We start from the raw sequence: 15,848 nt of genomic DNA, 5'->3' as shown, positions 1-15,848 counted from the left end.
TTACAGGTCATTGAGACACCAAATGTAATGTTACTATGCCAAAGTGCAAGGTTGCTGAATCATTTTCAAAGGATAGCAATTCCACAAATAGGAACTGGCTCATTGTTTTTTTCTTCTAGATTGGAAAGATTTTGTCCTGAAAATCTGAAAGCTATGTAGGGTCGCTTCCCCTCTCCATTTTGCTCATCTGTATTTGGTGATTTTTGACTGGATGATCTCTAAAGTCCTTTCCTACTCTGATATTCTTTATGTAATTTTACAGACAAATTTCTAAGTAATTTACTTTTTTTTCATTTCACAATATCTTTCTTAAAAATAGAAAAGCATGTGGTTGTACCTTTGCAAACTCTTGCGTCTTGTCCCTAATAGAGAAAAATAACATCAAGAATGGTGTACATTGATTTTCTTTTCACAATCTCAAAAACGCATGTAATTTCTGTAATGTGTAAAAGTTTCCCTTATTTTAAGCACTGCCATTAATAGATCTGCATAGCTAAAGCATTGCTCCTTTTGGTGCAAAGTAGATCCTAGATCCTATCCTGGCTATTTTCTGCTGCAGATGTGAATTCTGCAAATACACAACGTTAATGGCTGCTACTTATGTCCACTTTGTTATTCCACCATAGAATTTTATATTCTAAGTGTAGATGTAAAATTTTCATCTTAGCCTTCCACTGCTCTAATTGACACTATTTAAGAATAGCCTCTTTAAGAAATAGTTTGATTTTATAAATATATGGATAAAGATTTTTCCATTCCTTTTAATTTCATGGTTTCCTCATGAGATACGCTATCTCTGTTGTTTTTAGGTTTTACTCCAATTAAATGATCAACAACTTTTGCACAAAGAAGATGTTGATTAATGTCAATTTTTATCTCTTAAAAGGATCCTTCCCGGCCATTGGGGTGGAGGCGTTTTGCCCCAGCTTCCTGCGGGCGGGGTTTTTAAATAGCATCCAGGCCCCGCAGCCAGTGCCACAGGGAGGATCTTTGCCCCCCAGGATTCCTGCTGGTAGGTATTTCAGGTGACGTTTTCTGCCACCATGTATAGAGATAGGACTATGCTCACCGCTGATAGTTCTGCACTACAAAAATGAAGATTTTTAAAATACATTGTTGAAAAGAAATGCAAATGACTTTTCTTTTAATGTCCCAACCACATTTATGATACCTAATAATGTGACAATAGCATAAAATAATGGGAGGAAGGATCTGTAACCTGATCACCCAAATAGCAAAAGAAAAATATTATACATAGTAAGGAGGAGAGATTGTAACGTAAGAATAAAACAAAGATGGATTTGAGCCACTTAGCCATTCAGAATTTACCAGAAAGAGAAATGAAATGATTATACGTGTTGTCCGCAGAAAGAGTAATTTCATATCTGGGTAAGTCTATGGAGATTTAATTAAAGTTCCATTTCACTGAAGAAAAATGATTTGAAGAAAAGCCAGAAAGCAGCAAATCTAGCTATTTTTTAATTAGAGAAGGTGTAGGTTTACAGAAAAATCATAGAGAAAACAAAGAGTTCCCATCTCACCCTTATTATAAACACCTTACATTAGCATGGTATGTTTGTTACAATTGACAAAAGAATATAATTATAATTGTGCGATTAACTGTGGTTCATGGTTTACATTAGGGGTCTCCATTTCTGTTATATGGCAGAAATTTTGAAGAAAATACATTAATGCACAATTCTCCCTTAAAATTCTAGTCTGATTATATCAGTCAGGATTCTGACTGAGAAACAGAACCAGATATTTATGTCATATTAAGATATTTATTTTAAGGTATTGGCCCACACAACCGGGGGGCAATGGGGCTGGCAAACTTGAAATTCATAGGGGAGGATTTTCAGGATAGAAACCCAGAGAAAAGTTAATGTTGCAGTCTTGAGGCAGAATTTCTTCTTTCTCAGGAAATTTCATTTTTGGCCCTTAAGGCCTTCAACCAATTGGATTAGGCACCCCCATGTATAAAAGAGTTCTCTCCTTTACTTAAAGTCAACTGATTATCACCCTTAATGGCAACATCTAGGCTAGTGTTTGACCTAAGTGGACATGATAGCCTAGCCAAACTGACACCCAAAATTAAGCATCGCTCTAAACAAAGCCAAATTTTATCAATGAGAGAAACAAAATATAGAATTTTGTGCATTTTTAAATGTAATTTCAAAGTCGAGTAAATCATTTTGTGGATTATTCATGAAATTATTCTAATCACAAATTGTTTCTTTCCCTGTCATTTAGTAAAATGTCCAGCTTCCTTCCTCTATTGTACCTGAATTATTAACCCATTTATATTCATCTTAGCAAAACAGAAGTAAGAAATAGATTCCTAGAGGGATAAAGAATGGGGAGTAATATAATACTCAGCAAAACACAACATAATTGATCATTGGCTTATATGTTATTTTATATTGTCTTTGCCAAGACATTAGTACAGATAATGCAGGAGAGAGTGTATTTTTACAAAAATTAATAATAATGATATAAGTAATAGTGATAACATCAATGTATTCAGGAAAACTAGTCCAGCCACCAATTTAATGAGAACATTTGAAAATCCTAACATCGTAGAAAAGACTGAGACATTAAATAAACAAAAACATCTATCTTGCTTTCCTTAGCAAAATTATAGTACCGAAGCCTAGGATTATTACCCTTCTCTACTTAACTAAAACAAACAAAAAACAAGAAGCACAAGCATGCCCTAGTGTCATTTATTTTTATCATTGGATAATGCTTTCATTGGGTTAAGACTTGGTAGCCAAAAGTGCCATTGAGAGAGTAGAAGCCAAAATTATGTGAACTAAAGATTAGCAATTTTAACTCTAATGGGGGTCATATTAACCTTATTTTGCTCTGGAAGGAGAACTTGTATCAATTGCACAAGAATTTTTCCTGTTGTTTATTACAAAGCATTGGAAAGAAGTTACATAAACCAAGAAGTCAGAATTGACTGCAAACATAAAAAAATAGCTTTCACATATATAATTAATATCTCAGTGATTAGAATTGAGAAGATTAACAGATGATTTGTAGTTTAATGGCTTAACACTTAACATTTGATGACAAATCTTAGTGGATTTCAGTATGTTTGGTAGAAATGACATAATGAAGTTTAGTAGTGACTTGAATTATTCAACATCACTGGTTAAAAAAAGAATTAACCCTTGCCATGTAGCCACCAAAAATAATAGAAGCAAGATGATTTGTCCACAACACAAACACAGAAACAGCTTTTCAGAGAGGGATTAAAAAAAATTCTACACTCAGTTCTTCTAGGCTTTAAGCCAAATTTGCCTCCAGCTTTCATAGGAGAGAAAACTCAGTTCAGTTTTCATGGCTTACATACAAATGAGGTGTAACAAAATTGCTTCATTAAAAATATATAGATCCAAACTTGTTCCTGTTCCCTCAAACTGAAATTAACTCAACTCACTTTTCCTGATCACTTTGATAAGTGATCCCTGCACAATTTCTCTAGCATTTTCAGTAATGACTGCTACATTTCAAAGGTAATTTTTATCCCCTCTTCTTCAACTATAGCTTATTTACCAAGAATTTCCTTTATAATTATATGTAAAAAGGAATGAAGAGGAAATTACTTGAAGTTTTTATTGTTTCATATTTGAGAAAACAAACAAAAATCCTAATACCTGAACTGATGACCCTTCAGGCTTTGGATGTCATTTTGAGAGCAGGAAGCAGTTCATCCGCTGACCTCTACTATGATACTTTAAACAGTTGGTTGAAATTTAATGCCCACTGGACAACAATTAATTTGCTTTCTACCAACTAATTATATATGTTACAGTATTTTCAGGGTCCTATAAGACATTTGCTGTGTCATTCAAGGAATTACAAAACTTGTTTTAATGATAATGTAGTCCTAGTAACTTACTTTAATAAATGCAAATGAGATATGTGACTGTCTTGTGTAAAATAGGGGTGTTTTTTTTTTTACATTTACAATCCACTTTGCTACCAAGAACAGTAGTTCACAGTACTTATTTTTACACTAACTACAATAAGAAGACAATCATTAAATCAGGATACTCAGAAAGCAGACAACACTGAAACCAGTATTTACGTGAACAGTTCTCAATTGTAAGTTCCTCATTTTTAAAAAGATCACAGTAAAAAGGTGATTTTATTCTTAGCTTCAGATAGAGAAAAACACCAAGAAGTAATTGGCTGTAAGATGAATAGCATCAAAATGATTAATACAATGCATTTCATGTAGTAATCATCCGACAAAGTAAAAAAAAAAAAAAAAATCAGAGGAGAGAAGAGGAAAAGAGAGAAAAGAGGGGAGTGAAGAGAAAATGGAGAAGGAGAAGAGAAATTAAATGACATAGTCCAAAATTACAAGTTTTAAACCAAATTCTTCTCCATTGTATTCTTCCCTTTTAAAACCAAATCCTATCTCCTTGAAAAGAATTAATGTCCCTCTTTTAAATATGTTAGCAAGTATAATTCCTGAAATGATAATAAACACAGTTTCTTTGCTCTTAGTTATTTCTTTTATTTCTGCAGTCAAACAGTTTTTGAAAGTGGGATAGAACATTTTTAAATTCCAGAGTATTGATTATAGATAGAGGCTGAGACTTGTGGCTTACCTATGACAGGCACCACCACTACCTAAATCCTTTACATTTTTGAAAATGTCTTATGTTTCCCATACACAAACAAAAACAGGACTGAGAATAATAAAGACATTGAGAAATATAATTTTGCAATAATAATGATATAGTAATATATGAAAGTTTTGTTGATTTAGTTTTATCTGTCACTTCATGGTATTAATTTAAATTTACATAAGAACTGAACACTGGAAAGTGTCTTACATAATTAGACCTTTATAAAATGTCAAAATGTTTTCATTACCTGATTTTCTGATAACAGCTTACGGTTGAGTGTGACTGGATCAATAAATTATTAGCTTGCATATTTATGTCAGTGGTGGGAGAACTGTCTTCACTTTCTTGTTTTGGCAATACCATGAGACTCCATCTATGCTTACTGTGAACCAAATAGCAGAAATATAGACACATATTGACACAAGTCAAAAATCAGACTTGCTTTGCTTTGGGTAATGAAAGAAATTTAATAATAGGAAGTGGTGATGTTTACATAAAACTGTAAAGCTAATGTGACCAAATTATATACTTAAAAATGGCTAAAATCGCAAATTTGGAGTTTTATATATATGCAACCACAATTTCAACTTTTTTTTTTTTTTTTTTTTTTGCATGGGCAGGCACCGGGAAACAAACCCGGGTCTCTGGCATGGCAGGTGAGAACTCTGCCTGCTGAACCACCATGGCCCACCCAATTTAAACATTTTTAAAAAGCAGAGTTGCAGGGGTGCACCGGTGGTTCAGTGGTAGAATTCTTACCTGCTGTCCGGGAGACCCGGATTCAATTACTGGAGCCTGACCATGCGGGGGTAGGGAGGGAGCAGAATTGCAATTACTAAGTGTATAATTAGTAGTAATATTTAATATTATTTATTTCTTTACCCTTTGGAAAGAGTTTTGGATGAGCCCTCTACTCAAGTTGCCAATCTTTTCCTAGTGACATTACTGTACCCTAACTAGCCATGTTAGGAAATGAGTTTACAGTCCAGTTTTCTATACACCAATATCCAACAATACTATTTATATTACAAAGTATATATGGTCCTGAGTCTATATTAAAGTGTCTTCAGTCCATTAACAATGATTATCAATAGTTTTCTTTCCATATTTCATTTGAAGTCCTATTTGATATGGAGTCAGGGCAAATATTCTATGCACTATTATCCAGTCATTTTTTTTTTTAATTCCAAAGGCATATAGTTTAGATGATAGAAGCAAGTATGGTATGATAAATAAGATTGAAACTGCAGAAAATCTAGGATCCAGTTAATATTATCAAGTTTTGATGCATATAGAGGAATGCAGGAAAGCAGTAATGCAAATTTATAGGGTAATAGACTTTGAAGGAATATGCAATGAGTTAAGGAAATTGTGTGAAACTCAATATGACTTCAAGTGGAAATCAACAGTGGAAAACTATATACTTTTTAAATACAATCAAACTTCAGTTATCAGAAAAATAAAAGTAAACCATTTCATTTCTTCATATTTTCAGACATTCTAAAACAGTAGCTTTGTTGTAGAACCACAACTGATATTTCAAAATAATCACTTATGACCAAAACAATTTCTGAGTATAATTATTTCTATGATGATTATTCTTTATATATTTTACTTTAGTATATATAACAATTTGCCCTTTTTTATCCTTAGCAATACAATATTATAAGAAACATATAAAAATATACCCTCCTTTTAAGTAAGAGATCTTCAGAGGAAAAAAAGAACTCTCCTTTAAATGAAGGCTCCATGTTTTAAACTTTTCTGCGCTTGAGAATGTTACCTGTTACTGTGGATAAAGCATCAAGTGTTTGTGCATCCCTGTGTTTAAACCAAGAGTTTATTATAAAAGTGAATTGAAAAAACTCGATTAAATATGCAAAATCAAAAACATAAATGATTCAAAGTGTAAACTATGGTAACAAGAAAAACCTTCCTCCGGATTCCTAAATCCTGCTGTCTTTATTTCTTGCCATTTACTTGATTTCTAGCTCCTAAAACCCATCTGTACATCTCTTGGGAAAATTTTCCTCCTCTAAAGTTTGTGCACCTGCAGCCTTCAGAAGGCAACCCTGCAGAACTGCAGCTATTGAAAAACTGGGATGGGGACTCTGAGGCAAACCTGGGCAGGAAACCAAGATTATTACTATTTCAGGACTAGGGAGAGGTTTAGAGAAGAGAGGGTCACTGAGAGAATGTCAGAGAACCCACCTAGCCAAGGAAAGCACAAAGAGGATAACATGAGTGATTTCATGTTTAGTCATTCTACTATAAAGAACCCTGGGCCCCTATAATCATTTAAAGTAGCTGCAATATTGTTAGTGCTTGGTTTGAGAGTTATTTTAAAACACTGGTTTAGAATATATTGATAGCTTCAAATATATTCTATTTGTGCTAGAGGAGCTAATCAGAAAACTACAAGGTTGTGTTCAAACTTCTTAGTCTAGTGTTTTAAAGTCATTGGGTTTAAGGAACATTGTTGTATCATCCTTTTAGATCCTCAGCTTACTTGAGGAGAAAGAAATACTCAGAGGGTTGGAAAACAATTTAAAACTTAAGAAAGACAACTTGAATGTATCATTTGGAATAAAAAACTTCAGAATGCAAACATACAAAATTCAAAGTGTATTTCAAGTCTTTAAATGCCATTCAATTTATGAAAACCTGAATCAATTGCAGAGCTTAGGAATTTAAGGACTCCTTGGACAGATGCTCCTGATGTTTTGGTATAGGTCATGGATGCAGTTTCCTTATGGATTACATTTTGTTTCTTGGCCAAAAATAGGACTCCTATTTATCTAAAGGGCCAGGCAAAAAAATCTTAAAGCTTTCCCCATTTGAAAGTCTATTGAAGGCTATGGATTCACTCCCAAGAGAGTGGACATTTGCTCATGTATGTAAATGTTTGCATACAATTTCAGGAAGCAGGTGGATCCCTGGAAGCCCATAAAAGTAGTTCCCCAGGGTCTTAAGAACTCAGAGTTCTATATATAAAAGTATGCTTCATTGACATGAGTTAGCACTATCATCTTTATGTAAGACTGACAGTGCATTAAAAAAATAAAAAATAAAAAGAGCTGCAGGATGTATTTGATATCAAACATCTGAACATTTACAAAGAGAAATTATATTTTTTCCTGCCAGAAAGACATGAAAAATCTTAAAAGAGCCTTTATGTAAGTTGTCTCCAAATTTTTTACTAGTTATTTTTTACTTCTCCATTTTCACATTCTTTAAATATGTTTAGCCTTTGACACTAGTTATGCCTTTTTATCAACATAAATGCTTCTTTTATCTAACATCATTTGAATAAATTTGGATATTTAAAATCTGGATCCTGTATTCTGTGGATGTTTACATTCTCATTCGAGAAAATATCTAACCATTAGAGATTTTCATGTTTTATTTTTACAAAATGTGAATTTATTTGAAACTATAACCACTTTTAAAAGAGTCATTCAAGAATCATTTTCTTCTCACAAAGAAAATTTCTGAAGACTAGGCACAGCTTTGCTAGATTAGCTGAATCTCCATGTGAATCTGTGTTTAATCTTTGTATGGTTTGGGGTTGTGTTTAACCTTAGTTGGAAACATGATTTTAAAACAGTGCTGTTCAGATGCCTCTTTTAGGAGAACCACAAGGCAGAATGTTTGCCCTCATGGGCCACTAGAACACATAAGAATATAAATCATGGGTTAGACCAGCCTTGTTATAAAACATGTCTCAGCATTCATACCTTTGGCTTCTAAAAGAAAGCACAGTAGAAGCTGCCCTGTGGCACAGTGTTGACTTTTCATAGTTCTATGCACTGAGAAATATAATGGAGAAAATATATTAGAAACATTTAATATATTTTTTTAAAGTGAACATCTTATAAGAACTGCAGAAAAGATAAAAAACAAATTGTAATTTGCCTAGGGGAGCAAAAGAAAGATAGTGAGTTTATTAGATACCATATGTATGATGTATTTTAAAAATGTTTTTCTCCATTAAATTGAAATCTCATTATAAAGAACCATGTGGTTGAGGAATCATGAAATATGTCCTATCTAGAGGTTTGTTTTATTTTTAAATTTTCTGTTAATTTTCTTTGATACATAATGATACAGAGACCAAAAAGTGAATATTTAATCACTTGTAACTGTAAGACACTTTTGAAGCCAGAAGTAAAGCATAGCATTTGAAATACAACTGGAAATTGTGGTGCTGTCTGTCAAAAGCTTGAGAACTCATTCTGAAAGCAGAGTGCGGTTTCCCCAATGTCTTCTCTAGAAGTTTTTCACAAGCTTATCACACTGCTACTCTAAAGTTCTCATGCGTGCCTCTTACAACTGAAATTTAAACTACTAAAGTCTTGTCCTTTTAATCCTTGCATAAAGAGATTGGAATAATTTAAAATAAATTGGTTTGTAAAGGAACCTTAACATAATTATCATAAATTGATGTTTGATAGCTATGGGAAAACAAACTGTAAAGAGATTTTCAAGCAAGTTCCCTGAACAGATACTTACAGTTTATATGGAACATTAGAGAGTTTATGGAAGTTTCAAAATCCTAGAAATTCTAAAGGACAAAACAGATTTGACAGCAACACAATGACCTGTCCTTGTCTTGCCAGGATATGGCACAGAAATCTAGAGTTCTTTTATTTTACCCAAATTAATGGAGACCAAGTATTATTTTGGGGTATAACAAGATCATTAAGCACTCAAGACTAACCGTGACTACAAATTGCTCATTTTGTGTCCGTGGGCAAGCTGCTTAAATTCTCATTACTTAAGTTTTCTTATCTGTTAAATTGAGCTAATTGCCATCTTCAACACAATATGAGGATTAAATGAGTTAACACATGTAAAGCACTTAGAACTGTGCCTGATACTTTGAAGAACTTAGAAAACTTTAGTTATTACTACATTTGTGCTGCTTTAAATGTATTATTTATTTTTGAAGTATGCACATGAAAGGTTTTTTACAGAAATAAACCAAGAGTAACAGTGACATACAATTATTTATTTGACATACTATAATTTGATTTTGAATTTAAGACGTTACACATTTGAACTCTCATTCCAAGGCACGAGAATTTTCATCTATATTTTCTTCAATGCTACCTAATGGTACCATTATTATCTATTGATTACTGCACATGTTAATCTATTGATTATTGCACAAGAATTACTTTTGTAATAGTTGGGAAGCTAATATTTGTAAATCAAATCATTTCAGGACATTTTTAACTTGGTCATTATTATTATATTATAATAATATGGATGTAATAAAATCAGGAAAGTCATTGTTAAAAACTAACTACTAAAATTTTACAATATGGGTTAATGCCCCATAGTGTAAACACAGATTAATATTAGGCATCTTTGACAGTCACTTTTGTTGTCAACAAGACACAAATCTCTTTCCTCATCTGGTAATTTCCATTAGAAAAAAAGAGAGTTACTGAATATTACTGAATCTAATTGATACACACGGTGTGCCACTGCTCTCTGGAATTAGCAGGATTATTATGTTTCATTTATTTAGCCTCATACTTTTCATTTACTCTAAAGCAAATCTAGATTAAGAAATGCTACTGTTTTCATAAATTCAGATCACTCTCACACACATACATATGCACAAATACCCTTTTTTTTTTTTTTTTTTTTTTTTTTTTTTAAGAGAGAGGGAGGAAAGGAAGGAAAGACAGAGAAGGAAGGAAGGGAGGAAGAAAGGGAAACATTTTTAAACATTTTCTTGTTTTATTATATTTTGTTTGTTTGTTTGTTTGTTACATGGGCTGGGGCCGGGAATCGAACCGGGGTCCTCCGGCACGGCAGGCAAGCACTCTTGCCCGCTGAGCCACCGCGGCCCGCCCAAATACCCATTTTTAATTACCTACTCCCATCTTCTGTTAGCCTAATTTCTGCTCACCCATTTTATCAGCAGATAAAATATTTTATTCTTAATTATTTTTCCAAGGATATCTTGATCATCTCTAAATTTAAAAAGAAAAAGAAAGAGAAAATTTGTAACCAAGTCAACATAATAAATACAAACTTTGTGTCTAGCCCTGTGCTAATAGACTTGCAAAAATGAATTAAGCACAAGTTCTGAACTTGAGCTTGTTTAGCAGTAGGAAACAAACACCTTTGTAGTTAGCATCAATTCTATAACATAAGTGTTATAATAATTGTTTAAGATGCAAAGGGAGGAGAAAAATAAATAACCAACCAAGTCTTTCTATATGGGAAAGGGATTTATGTGAGAATTTCCAATGGAGATGGGATTGAAGCTGCTTTTTAAAAAAAGGATATGATTTTACCAAGTGGAAGAAGTAGTAGAACACTCTTCCACCAAAGAAGAGAGGTAGGGAAAATAAAGCCATACTCAGGGAACTGTGCATCACCTAGATAATTTGAAAAATATAAGGCATGGGAGTAGAAGGTGGTACAAAGTCACACTAGAAACAAAGGTAGGGGAGAGATTGTGAAAGAATGCAATTGTCAAGCAGTTAATCCTGCAGAAAACAATGCAATAAGTAACAGTTTTATAAAAGGGGAATGAGGCATTAGCCATTTATAGTAATTACCCGTTTACTTATTTTTATTCCCCTTTCCACTGTACAACCTATGAGAGCAGAGATCTTGTGTTATTGAGGATGATGTGACTCCAGAAGTCAGAGGAATGTTTGATAAAAAGGAGACATTTTAAAAATGATTTGATGGATCACCGAATGTTCAAAAATACCACTGATGGAAGTGCAAGTGTTAGCTTGCAGTGAAGAAAGAGTATAGAAGCAAGGAAACCAAAAAAATATTATTGTAATAGATTAAACAAGAGAAGATAAAGGCAGAATGTGGGCAATGACAATTGATTTTGTATAGAATTGATATAACTTAATAATCTATGAACTAATTAAGGAATTTAATAAAGTGAGAAGTCCAATATTACAACAGGGCTTCAAGCCTGGATTACTAGATGGAGGTTGTGTTTAACCAAGACAAGAATATAGGAGGAAAAGAAAGTTCAGGGAAAATGTTCAGAATTTGGATTTGAGCTCACTGAGAATGAGATTTGTATGTGAGCTGATAATCAGCAGACAATAGTGTAAGAAGAAACTGATTCTCCAGTTTGGATACTTATTTTGGAATAAAAAAATTTAACACTTTATGGAATTATTCCAGTTATGTAACTTTTTCATGCCTAAGAGGGATAAGAAAATTATTTCATTTATTATCAAATCCATTTGAAGTTATATGTGTAGTATACCATATCTACAACAGAAACAGGGGAAGTGAAAACAGATTAAATAACTGACTCAGTGACTCTTGAATTGCAACTGGGGGAAAAAATACAGGCAGCCTAACTGTCAAGCCAATTTATCACCACAATATTTTTTTAATCTGGTAGACAAGATATAGAGGTGATATAATGTTAAATAAACTAGAAAAGATTTGAATCTGTAATAGAGTTTGAAGATTGCTGAGATTTATTTTGATTTTTGGTATTAATGACTATACATTAGAAATTGTCAAACAAACAAAATACTACATCCAGCACAAACTCATTACTTATTTGAAAAATAAAAAGGTATCAATCTCTGTAATCCTCTTCCTACATAAATCTTCCCTGAGGCAAAACAAAGCTGTTTCACTAGCCAAATCATTTTTCTAGGAGATCTCTGGAATTTTTTTAAATGCTTTCCTTTTGTTTTCTTTAACAACAGCATGAAAGAAGAATAGTCTTTTATTATTTGGTTTCTCCATGATGCCTGTATTAAAATTACCATAAATACTAGGTAGCTGAAAATTTGAAAAAAAATTATTGGTCCATAGTCCATAAAAGTCCCAATTAAAGAGAATAATGATTCTTCTCGATAACAGCAACAAAAATATGGTATGGGAGTTCACCATTCATTATATCCAGAATATAAATAAGTGATTTATTAGAGGATCTTGACTCCAATGCAATTAAAATATCCATAACAATTTTGGAAGCAAACCTTAAAACTTCACTTTGCATGACTTGTAGAATTATCAGTTAGTATCTGTTAAATCAAACTGATAAGACTTCCAAAAACAGATAGTAATGAATATGGAGAATTGACTAACATTCAAGAATCCTGGAATGTGATCACTGACTTAGTATAATGAAAATATTAAGATGATTTTGTAAAAGGAAAAATTTGGGGCAACTGGCTAAATTTATTTTTTAAAAATGGAAATAAGCTATAATATTTTGAAAGTTATAAAAAAGAAAATTAATTCCAAATATATTTTCCAAGAGCAAAAATGCAGTATAAGATTTTTTAATGATGAGAAATGACAGAAAAGGCAATGTTACCAATAGACTTCTCTTACCTCCCACATATTTAAAGAATACCATCTTAATTGTCATAATTTCCCTTGTAGTTATCTATTTTCTTGATTATAAGACATAATCATGGACTACAAAGATGCTTATAATCTTCACAATATAATTTCTCAATAGAAAACTATAAGAAACAAATTACAGGTTATATGCCAGCACTAATCTAAAAAAAAAACAACTCTATAGTTGAGTAACAAGTGCTCTCAATTGATGTCACTGCACAAAAGACAAAAAAATGAAGAGCTCAGATGTGAAACTTCTAATTCATAAGAAATTGGAGAAGTCTTCATTTGACTTATCATCTTTAATGAGAAGATGAAACTTGTCACTGATGAATTTTAAGATTGCACAAAGTATCTCCTGAGGAGTTATAGATAGTACTGCTAATTTCAAAGTACTTCGTATTCACATAGATCAGAATAGTGCTGAAATAATTGTTACTCTCTTAAGTATTGTGAAATCCCATAGAAAAATGAACTAGCTTTTAATTAAGCATCTATTACACTCAGCTCTATGGGGAATGACCATGACAAGCCCATTGAATTGGGATACAAAAAAATTGTACATTACGGAAGATAAGAAGAAATCAACTTAATGCAAAGTCAGGTACAGCATTTTGTAATGCAGACTATAGATGTGATGGAAATGCAATAGCAAATATCATTGTGAAGGAGTTAGCTAGGAAGGCTTTCAAAACAGAGATACAGGATATAGATTGTGGGGAGGTGTATCATAGGATTGGGGAGAGTAGGAAGTTGAGAGATAATCCTGGCAGGGAACACAAAAAGCAAAAGCAGAAGAGACAGGATCAGACAAGTATAGATAATAATGACAACTGGTGATGCAGTAGATGAGACGTCTAGATGAGGTCCATGACTGGAGAAGATTGACTAACAGGAGGAGAAATAAATAAATCTTCTCTGAGAAGCACTGATAGCATAAAAGTTAAGATAATAACCTTTGAGACAGACTGCTTGACACTGACACTAGCTATTTGAATTTGGGCAAACAGTTTAACTTTTTATCCCTCAATTTCCTCATCTGTGTAATAGGAAAAATAATAGATATCAATATAAGTAAAGTGCTTGCCCACACTATGTTCTCAATACATGTTTGCTCTTTTAATTCTAATAAATCTGGCATTTTTAGGAGAGGATAAATACTAAAAATTAAAAAAATTAAAACCAAAGTTTATTCTTCTGACAGCAATGGTCAAGATTGATTGAAAGGGTGTGAGATTACAAGCAGGGAAAACCTCAAGGAGTTATTGTAGTAACCCAATTTAGCCTCTTAATATCCGTAACCATTGTCATTCAGACTGGATGTTGGTCTCAGAATTTTTCAATTAAATCAGAAGTGACCATTTGTCTTCCCCACCTTGATAACCAAGTGTTTACATCAGTTTCCTTTGTCCAAGCTTATGAAACCCATAGCCAAATAAAGGATTTCATGGAAACTTTCAGGTTTAAAATTGGAAAGTTCTAGCTCTCTGCCCACAATAGCACTGACAGTTCATTTGACCTCAGTATTTTCTGATAAAGTTCTTCATTCCCTTTGGGGTAAAATTAATGACTTTAAGGGGCATTATAGAATATAAGTTAATAACTACCACAAATGGAAAACTTCTTCGGGTTCTAATTCTATGCATGATAAATTGGGAACTTTATTATTACATTTAACCTTTAGCACATTTTTCTTTAAAACAGAAATTCAAATGTAAAATCTAGCATTTGCAGACATTATACTAATTTTTTTATGGTCACCCTTTCTAACCCTTAAGACTTTGAGTTCATAAAAAACGACATGAATTATAATGAGAGAGCTAATATTTCCATCACTGATACACATAAATTCTCTCCAGATTTGCTTTGTGTTCATGTGGAAAATCTCTTCTTATAGTGTAGATTGGATTACTAAAAAGTCCGGTGATGAGCAAGAAATATAGAAGCAAAAGGTAAATATGTCACAAGTTTATGTCAGTTGAATATAATTTTCCCTTCATCTGAAATGAGTTTACTTTTCAAACTTGAACAATTGGACAGAACAAATGAATTCTCTTTTTTGAAATAAATCAAAGTTATTCATGCCAGATCTTCTTCTTAATAGAGTGTACTGAGAACTGTAACAATCACAAATAGATATGGTAAAAAATAAATAAATGATGTTTAGTTTCTGATTTTAGCTTCTGCACAAGACTGCAATATCATAGCTACATATTTTTCATGTCCTGCCATCATTGCTGTGTTGATCTAATTTCTGTTCAATAAAGAAATGATTAGGAATTATTACAGATCCCACCAACTGTATAGCACTCATCAATCTATGAAATTTTTCTGTTTAAAAGTCTTTAAAAGCAGACTACAGTCAATGGCTTATGATTTCTTAGAGAAAATTTATGAGTATCTCTTTTCTGATTTGCCTTAGGAATGTTTCAGAAATGCCCAGTCTAATATATTTCAGCCATAATTACGACAACACTATAAAAGTTGTACCACAACTGCCAAAACAACTCCAGTATCTGCTTAAACCTTTGATTTTCTTTTAAGGTACAGCTAGAGGACAAAAAGAACATAATCTAAGCAAGTGATTGCAGGGCTTTTGAAAAAGAAATGCTAAATTTTCTTGTGATTCATATTATAATTCATATCCCTTTTATGAAATCAAAAGAAAATAGTGCCATAAAAAATAAAGAGATACCTATGTAAAGTATTAGTAATTTTGCAAAAGCATTTGAAAATGAAGTTCCTATTAATAAAATACAAATAATTTAGCTGTCACAGCTGGATATCTCTAACTGCAACACATATTTCTGTAATTGCTCTAATCCTTATGTGTTC

General features: G+C 32.5%; 1 protein-coding gene across 1 annotated transcript in view; it reads left to right on the top strand.

Moving 5' to 3' along the window:
- Positions 1–15,848, top strand: part of EPHA6 (EPH receptor A6) — a 951,964-nt gene that overhangs the window by 770,127 nt on the left and 165,989 nt on the right. Inside the window, 1 exon segment of the mRNA XM_077118650.1 lies at positions 887–1,012. Within this exon segment, the coding sequence (XP_076974765.1) occupies positions 887–1,012 (126 nt within the window).

This window comes from Tamandua tetradactyla, chromosome 10 (assembly GCF_023851605.1).
Source record: "Tamandua tetradactyla isolate mTamTet1 chromosome 10, mTamTet1.pri, whole genome shotgun sequence".
In the NCBI taxonomy this organism is placed as follows: Eukaryota; Metazoa; Chordata; class Mammalia; order Pilosa; family Myrmecophagidae; genus Tamandua; species Tamandua tetradactyla.
Note: the sequence above shows the minus strand (reverse complement) of the source record. Positions and strands in the feature narration are given on the sequence as shown.